General features: G+C 38.2%; 1 protein-coding gene across 12 annotated transcripts in view; it reads left to right on the forward strand.

The window, feature by feature from the left end:
- Window positions 1–12,201, forward strand: part of DLG2 (discs large MAGUK scaffold protein 2) — a 1,001,253-nt gene that overhangs the window by 8,441 nt on the left and 980,611 nt on the right. For all 12 annotated transcript variants that reach the window (XM_039562448.1, XM_039562454.1, XM_039562457.1 and 9 more), the window contains one exon: window positions 9,273–9,404. In XM_039562448.1, the coding sequence (XP_039418382.1) occupies window positions 9,273–9,404 (132 nt within the window). The remainder of the gene's footprint in view (window positions 1–9,272; window positions 9,405–12,201) is intronic.

Consider the following 12,201-nt stretch of genomic DNA (forward strand, 5'->3'; position numbering starts at 1 on the left):
TTACATTTATTCAGCTGTATAAATAAGAGGTTTTCATTTTGTGCTATGTCATTTTGAGGGTTTGTGGCTTCATTTTTCATTCTGCCTTCATATTTGCATTGTTGATTTAACATTAGCATTTGTACACCTAGATTTTAACATTGTGACACTTGAAAGGCAGAAACAAGAAGGTCAGGTGAAGCTGCTTGTACTTGCAGAGTGTCTGTAGTTTTGGAAGGAATCTCAAGGCCCCAGAATCTGCTCATTCTGTTGTCTGAAACGCAAACAGGTCACCTGTGTAGCCAGGTCACCAAACTGGAGCAAGGATTGCTAGTGAACAGGTCCCACATTACCTTCAACATATCTGGGAAAAGAGAACTCATTGGAAAAAAGGAATGGTCCTGGTGTGATATCAGCAGTTGCTAAAGCCCTTCTGAAAAAAGTGGTGTGGTGGGAAGAATTCAGGTCCCAGAATAAGCCCCTGATAAGAAGTGGGCTCTTCCTTATGGTGAAGTGTGGTACATAAGATTAACAGATTATACACTAAATGCTGATTGTTTTTTCAAGATTTAGTTTTAGTTTACAGGCAGGGATGAGTAGACAAGGCATATCTGTGGGATTGCAGGGGTCAGATAGTCCCATGTGGGGGTGCTGAAGCAGGAATGTCACTTGGTTTTCAGAATCCTTTCTGATTTACGGAAATTCTGGTGTAAAGTTTGTGAGTTTATGCTGAACCAGTTCCTGATCTTTATATAGTTATCCTATTCCTTGTGTAAGTACAGTTAGTCAAGTTTAAAGAATTATATTTAAAACTAAAAAATGTGCGAAGGCAGCATTTTAACAGAACAGATGTGTGGTTATATGTTGTAAAATCAAGCGTGAAGATACATGGACAACAAGGTTATGCTGAACTAATCAACACTGATAAGTGAAATTTTTCTTAGTTTTCCTTATAGTAAGTTAGACAAAAAGTCTGATTCTTAACAAATAAGCAAAAAAAGAACACATCACTTCCCTGGTTGTGTGTGTGTGTGTGTGTGTGTGTGTGGTGGTTCATAAAGCTGACGGTTCTTCTGTCCATCTCCATCCACCAGTCAGTGTTCCTGTACCATTACTGGGTCTCCAGCCTGAGTTTGTAGATTGTGGTTTAAGACAAATTTAGTTCCAGAAAAGAGAATAAGAGGCTTTGGGAATGTAAGCAGTATATAAAAGTTGCAGAGGCTGGAACTGGGAAAAAGGACACTGAGCAGGGAAGGGACATGACAAATCAAACAAGTGTAGAAGAGGCTGTAAAGCGAATAATGTTGTTTTGCTTTACACATTGACATCTGGAGGACAAGTAGTTGTCCTGATTTATAAAAAAAAAGAAGATTGTTTTTGTGTAGTAGAAGAAAACACTGGAACCTTCAAGCACTGAAGTCAGATGGTGAGGGATCTTGTGGATGTTGTAGGAGGTTACCAGTGCGATTAGATGCCATCTGTGGGATGGGTGTAAGCCTTGGTCCTTCTGCACAGCAGAGAGGAAAACTGAAAACCTAATAGGGCTCCTCCAGGCTCTCGGTGTCTGTCTGTTCTGTTTCTCAGAGAGTTTAGCTGAGACATTATAGCACAAGTCCTGCCCTTCAAAGCAATCTGACTTGCAGAACATTAAGCCCTCTGTATTGTATCATCTGCTCCAGTCAATATTCTGGAACAAGAGACTGCTGAGCAACTTTTGTGGTTCCGTGGCAGCCTTTCCCATGAGCTCTGTGGACCACAGATACCTGCAATAATACAACTGCATTGTAACACTGTTCAATGCAAAGCTGCCTGTCCTCCTTACTTCAGTTTGCCTAGGCATTTGGATACCTGGTTTCCCCTTAATATACCTGGGCATGTAATACTGCCTTGTTCTGAGAAATTTGCTGTTGTACTTGCATAGCAGTTCTTACAGTCTGTCTGGCCCATTTCTTGTCTGCTGGCAGCATCATGGTCTAGAGTAACACTGCTTCACAACGGAACTGTTCCTAAGCTGGTGTTTTGTAGGAAAGCAGTCTGTGCAGAGAATTCACCAAGGCTACAGTTAGTTTAGGGATGTCACCTTTTAAAGTTAATGCAGAGCAAGGGCAACTCAGAATGCAACCTCAACTTGAAATATTCCTTGAAAGACTCTCCACTTGCCCAAGATTAATCTTCACAGGCCATGTGTTGGCCTCCTCTGTGTGCCAATCTGGTTGCTAAAAGCTGAAACCCCAGAAACAAGCCTGCCTGGTAATTCATTTGATGATTACTCCCCCTTTTTCTGTCCTGTTGTTTTCCCTAGCAGGACAGAAGATGGGTTTATGTGCCATGCATATCCTGAGAAGCTGTTATTTTTAACCCTTTTGCTTGTTTGTTGTGAGTGCTCACCACACTGGGTGATTGTCACATACGTCATGCCTTATGCTTCCTCAAGGCTGTATAACCCATATGCTGCATTTTCTTGATAGTTGTTTAAAGTCCTCTTGCAGAGATGAAGGGCCCAAGATGCTGGGAGCTTTCTGGTTTGTACACATATTCCCTGTCTGCTTTCCCTCTGTGCAGTCTGGTCGATTTATTCGTGTCTCATATGGATGTTTATATGTAAATATTTTATGATTATCATTTGTGTAGTAGTTCTCAAGTCCTTTGAACCATGGGAGCCTACAGCTTGTGTTTTTCTCAACCATCTTAGTGTACTGTTTCTTGAATTTCTTTCTAAAATTTAACTGGCTTTCTACTCTTTTCCTCTGTGGGTCCAGAGCATTGTGTATTAGCAGGATTTATTCCTTTGTGTTTGCTGTTCTGTGTGAAGATCAGGGAAGGTAAATGTGGTACTAATGGTTTTGACTTGGGTCAGTCCCAAGGCTGGTTGCTTGGGAATTTCTTAGGAACTACTGCATTCCCTCCTGCTGATCTGTAAAAACTCATTTTAATTTTTTGAGATTTCCAGACCAGAGAATCAAATCAAGACATCTTTAAATAACTGAGGCAGGGAACAGTGTTTGCTCCTCTGTCTCTTTTGGTCATCTAAATGAAGGTGTGAACTCTCCAAAATGAAAGTAGTTTTTGAGATCCTTTTCTTCTAAAGTTATCAAAGTTCAGTGAGAACACTTCCTCGCTCCCTTTCCTGGTGCTCTGGTTCCATTTTTCACTTCTATTTTGGCTCCTGTGTTTTTTCTCCACCATTCTTCGTGCTTTTCCTGCTTCAGTGCCTGCCCTACATTTTCCCAGTTCTGGTTCTCAAAACCTGGAAAGTGTCTCCTGAAATGTGTTTGTGTGTTCTTCTTTTAAAATTCACCTCTACAACAGACTTGCAAGTCAGAAGATAATTGAAATCCCTTTTAGGAAAAAGAGCAGATTAAAAAAAAAAAAGAGAAATTGAAATAAAAACCACTTTATCTTGTCAACTCAGGGTTAGATCTCAATTAATGTTAAACACCTCTCACTGATGAAACCTTATTTTTCATTTAAGTTAACATTTTCCCACACTGTTGCACCCCAAAAGTCTTTTCATTCACAAACTCTGATGCCAGTGGGAGGAGAGAAATGTAAATATGTTTCTAAACTTACCAACAGGCTGTGGTAGACTTGGTACTCTGAGAGGCAGTGATACTCTCTTGTGCTGGTGCAGGGTACTGTTAACCAGCTGACTGTGATTTCTTCCATGTGCAAGGCAGAACTTGCTGAGTTTGGAATCATATTTTCGTTTTTTTCTCTCCGTCTTCTGAGCTACCTTGCTTCATAGCAGGATTTGGGTGACAGGATCAAACTCCCAAGGAAGGCAGCAGCAACTCTCAGCAGGCTGGGGTGTTCAAAGCACAACAATTTGAGTGCAAAATCAGTGACTGATCCTGGCCAGTTACATATATGGCTCCATATAGAGTTCAGCCTGTATGACTTTGCTGCAGCCAGAAGGGGCTCTAATGGCTTGGAAATAGCCATATACATGGCCTTAGCAGCATCTGCTTGAGTTATGTGGAGCTTCCATTACCTTCTCCTTTGGTTTGAGCTATCATCATTCAACAAACCCTGGATTGAAAATGGAGCTGCTTGGAGACTGGTTTTTAAATCACTTTTATCTTTCTCATATAGTTTCAATTAATCCTGTTAGTTAAATCTTCTCCTTATTAGTTGTTGAAATTTATGGATAAACCTAAATTATCTTCATATGTAATGTATTTAGTTCATCTGAAGGATCAATAGTGTGAATAAACATCTGGGACATATTTAAGAAACATTTTTTCCTGGGTCTTATGGCGTGTTGTGTGACCTGCCACATGCAGGCATGGCTGTGTCATCCTCAGTCCTGTATGAAGGCACAAAACTTTTTAATCAACACAACTGCCCACACCAACAGAGCTGCAGATGCTTCAACTCTACCAGGACTCTACTGTAAATACTGCAGTGAGTATAGTGTCTCCTTGCCTATATGGAGTTTCAAAGTGATTCTAAAAATGTGCTTGCAAAACATGAGAGGGTAGCAAAAACTCAGAAACAAACCAGCAGAGGAAGGGAATCCTTCTGCTTCAAGGTACTGGTTAGTATTGCAAGTGGCATCCAGATCTAGGATATGGACCCTGAGAAATAGATAGAATTGATTTTGACATCATTTTAGTAAAGTTGATGATAAAATTATTGCAGAATTACTTTAAATATGCATAATTATCAGATTTAGTCTTTCATATGTGTAGCTTACATTTTAAGAGCAATGCTTTAGGAAACAATTTATTGGTGAGAATTTAATTTTTCCTGATATCTAGAGCACCTTACTCTGTATGTGCTTGAATGTATGACTTAATTTCTTGTTGGCCGTATCCCTGGAAAACTTTTTGTCTGTAAGATATACTGAAGTTGCATTTTGTTACAATATAATTTGGGTTTTCTATACAATTTTATATACAATTTTTGTATTTGTTTCATCAGATGTATAAGCATTGCCCCAACTACTTTAACTCTACGGCATAAATGTCTACTTATTGAGCTTTAAAAATCAACATGACAGAAAAGTCTATATATAGTGTGGGTACTCTGAAGTGTGGAGTATTCTGTAATGATCCCATCTAGAATAATAACCCCAAGGATTTGCCTCTTTTTTGTTTCTTACATAGATCAATACAGTAAGTTAAGCAGAGACTCATTCTGTAGAAGAAAAATTGAGTAATTCCTTGTGTGATAAACTTTAGACTGAGGGAGGAAGGAAGAAGTTTTCCAAGGGAGTCCAGTAAGAAAAGCTACTGCTCTATAATTTCATGTCAGTGTAACAGATCTCTGATTTGCTGTATTGTAGCAATTACCCATTCCCTGATCAGTAACATAAACCGTAAAGATTCCTGAACCGCTTAAAAAATTACGGAGTGATAAAGCAATAGAATTTACAGAATTGTGAGTTAGTTTGGATTAACTGATAAGCTCTTAGACAAGATCCTGCAGGACCATAAAAGCTGTTTTATTCCTCATGGTTTTTCCTTGCAATTGTATTAAGATGTTTTGAGTATGATTTATTGAAACAAAACAATAATGCTTTTACTAACTCTAAGAATATAAGTGTGTTTTTGTAGGACTGTATCTTCTGAATGGTTCTTGTCAAAGTCGTCTTTCAAAGCCAATAGGATAAATTTAAAAATAGTGTTATTAAATACAAAGAAGCAGTAAAAAAAATTAGAGTTATGTCCAGCAGGCCTCATGGGGCACAGCTGATGCTGACTTTTCAGTGATCTTTTGTTCACAGACAAAGGACCTACTCAGGATCCACACAGAGGCCCACCTCTTGGGATATTAAGTTGTGTGTTCAGTGGATTTGTTGTCTTGCTTAAATTTGTTTTTGGTATTACTACTGGAGAATAGTGATGCCATAGTACAAAGACTTTTTGGTTGCATTTTTGATATACTCTGTAAGGTACGGGACTTACTTTGGCTGCTATAAATTAACCGTGTGCTTCACTGGATATTGTAATGTATACAGTGATCCAGTCCCTCATGAAAGCCACCAATCTCTCATTCTTCTTGATGAAAAGAATGTGTGGGAATTCAGATTCAGAAACTTCCACTTAACTGGGTGGCAGGAAATACGGTTCTTATTTGACTATTGTGTTGCAGTCCAGGCAGTCCATTCTTGCAACCAGATAGTACTTAAGCTTTGTAGCTGCAAAGGAAAAAATATTGGATGTCCTCATCTGTTTTGGGTATGACTGGGAGTTGACAGTGGTTACTATTTTGGGGAGAGTACTGAGCATTCTTCAGCTGTGCCATTTTATTACATTATTTCCTATTGCTCTGTGTTGTGCAGAGGTAGGAATGTGCTGTGCTGGTGCTGAACAGGATTGTGCCCTGGCATGATAAATACTGTCAAATCCATATGAAGATCTAGTTCTGAGTAATTTATAACCAGGATAGCTCATCAAGAAGGGGGAAAGTTCTTTTTTGAAAGCCTAATTGGGTGACAAATTGACTGGAGATTCGAATAGTCTCCATAAATCCCTTGGCTTTTCAGGACTGCTCCAGTAGGAATGGTTGCACGGCCCCTCTCCCCGACACGCTAAAATACTCTTGATCGGGATATTCCTGGGGATCCTGATTGAATCTCCCAGCACATGTCACCCATCACAGGTTATTTGGAAAGCTAGATACACTGCTGCCAAGTGAGATTGTGCAGGAAAAGGTTGCAACTCCATGCTGGAGCTTAGGGATGGAGTAAAAATTAATGTATCCTATTAAAGCTAGAGAGGAAAATTAGGCAGGAAGATCATTACTTGATCTGGGATTTATCTGGGATTTAGATTTGGCACTAGAACTGTGCTTTGTTGCTGGTTGTTCAGTTTGTAGAGTTTAGGACTCTTCTGGGGTAAACAAAAAAATAGAATTCTTTCATCTTCATGAATTGAAAAATAATATTTCAAGTGAAAATAAAAACTGCTCATATCCCCAAATGATGCTACTTTTTGTAGCTGGTTTTTTTTTAAATACAAACTGTGCACTTCAGGAAAGGAATGACTGATGAAGGAGGAAATGTTTCACCAAGTCACGAAGAAAGAGGGAGTGGTATCCCTGATGTGGAAAAGGCATTTGCATCGGCGCACTCTTAAAATGTGTCCTCAGTACTGGATACTTTGCAGTGGTTTTCCACCACTCTGCTGCTTCACTTTAATATAAGTAGCCATGGATTCATTACGTATCCATGTCTGTACTTGGGAGAAGGTGAATTACTGATTCCAACCCATGCTTTAAGTTACGGGATAATTATTTCGTTGAGGCTGTCCAGAACGTTCAGTGTATCAGTGAAAGTACAGGTGCCACAGGTGGGTCAGGCACAGTCATTAGGTCAATAAAAGGTATGATATGATTGGGGTTTTCAAGGCAAAAGAAGCTGAGTTCACAGCTGAGCTAGAAGTAGTTCTTTGTACCCAACCATATCCCACTTGGATCCAGAGCTTTCTTTCAAGGCTGTGCTTTTGATTTGGATGGTTTGTGATGGAAGCCCAGCTCAGGTATTGTGATGTGGCCTTCAAAAGAGCTGATCTCTCTCTCTCTCTCTCTGTGGGTTATAAGTGGTCCTAGGTGCAATTGCCTAATCCTTACCTGCCCCAAGGACGGCTCTCATAGAAAGAAGGGGTTTGTCTTGGAGACCCCTGTCAAGGTGGGATTAAAGCAGAGAATTGTGAGCTTCTCCATTATAATAATGTCTACGCTGCTACAAAATGCTCCCTAATCTTCCTATCTATGTGATATATGCATAAGATTGGACTCAATGATCTTGGAGCTCTTCTCCTTAATGATTCTATGATTCTATATATTATATGCATATGTCTGTGCACATATAAAAACATTTAAATAAAACTCCTTTTTATTAATTAGGTTTTTCATTTCTCTGATAAAATGCCTGTGACCAGCTAGAATTTCTGTGAGGCGAAAGAAAAAAGTTGCATCTTCTTAGACTTTAATGATTGATTACAATTTTCCCCTTTTTAAATTTTAGAATGTAGTCAGGTTACAGAATACAAATCATGTCTCTGCCTCTAATGTGAACTCACCTGCTTGTCACATCCCAAGGTCATCAAGACCCTGAACAAAGACAGTCAATCTTTATACGGTGAAAAAGAAGCTTTCTTTTAGTTATTTAGAAAAGAATTGTAAAAGGTTTTTTTTGGCTTTCCAAGCATTTTACACTACTTTGTTAAATTTAGTCTAACCAGAGGAATCTGACCCTCTCCTAGTAATGAAACTTGCATTGAACTCTAGTGTAAGAAATGAGAAATTTAGATTGAGGCAAGTGCTTATAATTATTAATTTGATTTTTTTTTTTAGTGTTGGGTAATCTTATGGAAAACTTGGTGGCAATATAATTACAAAAGTGTGTACAGATATTTCAGTGCCATACATATGTTTGTGTACATTTCTGGGATCTAGCTGGGATGGGGAGAAGGCTAGATGAAGTCTGATTCTCCATAGTCCTCTATTTTCTTATCTGTAAGATGGCGATGTTTGGATTTCATGCAATTTTATGTCACTCATGCTCTTGGCAAGTGACTACACAAAGATAATAGCAGCAGGAGAAACAGCGCTCTGTTCCTCTGGGCTCTTACAGAAAGGCTGGATTGCTCTTTTTGAACCAGCACATGGATGAAAGTCTGCTATCAAAGTCTCATTTTCCAAAGAGGTAGATAGCAATTTTATGTATTGAGGGAATAGAAAAAACCAGCCTCACTCTTGGACACCTGCCTTTCATATATACATTTGTCAGTCAGAGAACAGAGAACTGAGTGCTGCAGATGCAAAGCAAACACTTTCATGTCTTCTCTGAATGTGTTTTAAAGCCAGTTTTCCTGCATGGGTATCCATAATGGTTATTGTCTATAATTTTGTAGCTTCTGCAAGTTGTAATTTGGTCCAGGCCCCATAGCTTCCCGATGGTTTTGGATAAATGGAAGTTGAGCACTTGTTATAGATGCTGTTCCAAAGATCATTTTCCCGTGCAGTGTTGCCTATGTTGCTCATGACATATAGCTGATGACAGAAAGCAAAAACGTCACCATCCCTGGAAGCGTTCCAAAGGCATGTGGGTGTGGCACTTGGGGACATGGTTTGGTGGGGAACATGGTGTGGTGCTGGTTTAATAGTTGGACTCGATCTTGTAGATCTTTTCCAACCATAGGTGATTTTATGATGCTATAAACATTTGCTGTAAATGTTCCTTACATGTGTGAACAATGCCTCTCAAAATGTGTAGTTAATATTTGAGCATTTAGATACTTTCCAGAGCCAATAAAGACATTGTTGTGCTTGCGGGTTTTTTTTAGATACTGACCGAGCTTTAGTGCTGCTGGAAGAATATTGCAAAAAACTACGGAAGCCAGAAGAGCAACAGCTGAAAAAAGCCATCAGAAAGGTGATGGGCATCTTTAAGAGCAGCTTGTTTCAGGCACTTCTAGGTAGGTACTAATGTTTAATACTAGATGCATGCTCTTGGAGGCCTGAGCTAGGTCAGACCCAGTAACTTTCTTATTAGTCACTATTTAATTTGTGTTTATGATGAAAAGCATGTTGAGATGATCCTTCCAGGTTCTCTGTGGAGAAACTCTGTCCTGATATTTCAAAGGTATTTTCTTACTTACAGAGAAAGAAAGAGTAACAGAAACCTAATACAAGTTAAGGTATTGAATAGTTATTCCTAAACCTTGCTGCTTTGCTTTACTTAATGGTACAGAATCAGAATAGGATATAACTGCTTATGCAAAGCTGAAGATGAAGCCATCTCCACAGGTAAAAGGCCGAACTCTAATTGATTTCAGTGGCACCAAGTTGCATTGAAAATCTTTGTGTCTTTTGAATTATGCTTTTGTGAAAAGTGTCAGCAGAGAAACTCAAAAATGTGTCAAGAAAATTGCTCCAGGACACATTCATGTGATGTTGCAGTGTTCAAATAGATGTGCTGGTGTATTGATCAGTCTTTCTTCCACTTACTTGAAGATCCCCATTTCATCTTGTAAATGTTGTTAAAAAATCACGTGCTTGTTGTTTTGGAGCTTTATATAAAACAACCTCTGTAAGTTATTATATATAATGTTTTCAAGGTTATGAATATACCTGTTTGCCTTAGCATCCCTGTTGTTCCTTGTGCTGTGCCTGAGCTGCCAGTCATGGGAAGTGGTGACTATAACTGTGCATCTCCCTTGCTCTACCTGCCTCTGCCCTCTTGCTCATATTACATAGCCCTTCCTTCACACACATCTGCACATTTTATGAGGAGCTCATCTCAAGGGTGCATCTCCTAACACAAATTATGTTTGTGGAAGCACATGAGCCTTCAACTTCTGGCTGGTTGAAGCCAGAGTATCAACTGTGCTCCTTGCAGAGCTACAGTCAGGACCAGCTGTGGAAAAATTTTGATTATATGTCATAAAAGTAGAAGCACATCAATAATGCAGTATTACTGTGAAGACAATAGAGGTCCAGGAATAGTTTCAGGAATTTCTGTGAAAAATGTGTGTTACCAGTCTCTAACATTTCCTGCAAATGGAATTAATTAATGTTAGTGCTATTTTACTTGTAACTTTTCTCAGCTTCTTTAAAGTGATTAGCTTTATTTTATGAACTCTACATAATTTTAATTGTTCTGTATGCTTTAAAAAAAGAAATAGATTAATAATTGAATTGAAGTTACCATATAGTTGTAAATAGATTTGAAAAAAAAGGAGAAAAAAAAGAAGATGGGATGTTTCTATATTGTTTTTATGAAGGTGACTGTGGATATAGAAGTGTGTGCTGAAGAAATACACCAGTCACGGAAATGACATTAGCTGTACATTTACTTCTGCACTACTTGGAAGTAGTTAGAATACTTCAAAGTGTTCTAACAACATGTTTGCTTTGTGTGTGGCTATGCTACAATATCTGTTGTTGTATTACACGTCAGAAATGAAAATGTGATTGTAGCTACCTTAAGGTTGAATCCAAAGAAGGACTTACATCCTTTGATTGCTACAATAACAGAGTGAGGAGTATGGTGTTACAGAAGTTAGCATTTTAATTTGTGGGCCTTTAGATGTCTTTTCCTTGTTCTTAAATGCTTCCTTTTGTAGAAGAGATTTGGGAATTGCAAGATGTGTTCAAAGTCTCTGATTATTACATTTGGTTTGTTACTTGACTGGTCTAGATTCTGGAACAATACTAAAGAGGTAGCTCTCCTCAGTGAGAGGAGACATGCCACACATTTTAAGTGTGGTAGATGATGTTATTACACAATCAATAATGATATTCTTGCATAATGAGTATTTAAAAAAAATCCCACTTCCATGACATCTGTTTTAGCTTCATGGCATGTTTTCTCTACTCACCTATAAATCAGACCACCACACAAAGGAATACCTTAAGGGAGAGCTTCTGGTCACTTTTTAAATTCTGTGCTGCTAATGTTCCTTTGTCTTTTTATTTACAGAATGTCTAATGGTCTTGAAAGTGTCCATTTTTCTGTGCCTGATTTTAATGAGACTTAATATTCAGAGTCTGAGTTCATTGCTTTCCAAAATTCATTTACTGTCAAACATGTTTTATCTAGAATGATTGACCTTTTTAGGCTGTAACTACTAATGAAAAATGTGATTTTTGTACAGAATCATTAACTTGGATGCAGAGATGCACATTCTTACCAGGAATAAAGTTAACATAATTTTATGTGCCAAATTCAGTTTTTGTAGGTCCTACAGCTTCAGTAGAATTTGGTTCCTTTATAAATAGATTCATCTTTTCTGACTCTCTCAGTTCTTTAAGTGTGAGTTCAATTCTCGTTAACTTCCAAAAGGCTTTAAAAATCTGTAGGATGTCTTAAATCAAGTATAACAAGAACAGATAAAGAAAAATAATAATAGAGTAATTTTTCAAATCTAGTGTTGTCTAGTTCTTTTTATTCTCAAATTTATGCTTCTGTTATTATGCTGATTTGATTCAGCCATCCTTGAACTTCAGTTCTCAAAGTGTGCATAACTATTTTATCTTCAATGTGTTTCATAAATATTAAATTCGGACTACTGAACAGTGGAGTAACATGAGAAAAAGGAAGATTCAATATTTTTCTTGTGTATATTCTACACATGCAAGAAGCCACTACAATTATGTAAGGAAAAGTTCTGTAAGTGATTTACAGAAGGATTACTGAAGGACTGTCATTTTACATTTTAATTTGGGTTCAAAAGCATTTCCTTCTCCCTTTGGGCTGTTCTTGTTGCTGGA

The sequence above is a fragment of the Corvus cornix genome, chromosome 1 (assembly GCF_000738735.6).
Source record: "Corvus cornix cornix isolate S_Up_H32 chromosome 1, ASM73873v5, whole genome shotgun sequence".
Classification (NCBI taxonomy): Eukaryota; Metazoa; Chordata; class Aves; order Passeriformes; family Corvidae; genus Corvus; species Corvus cornix.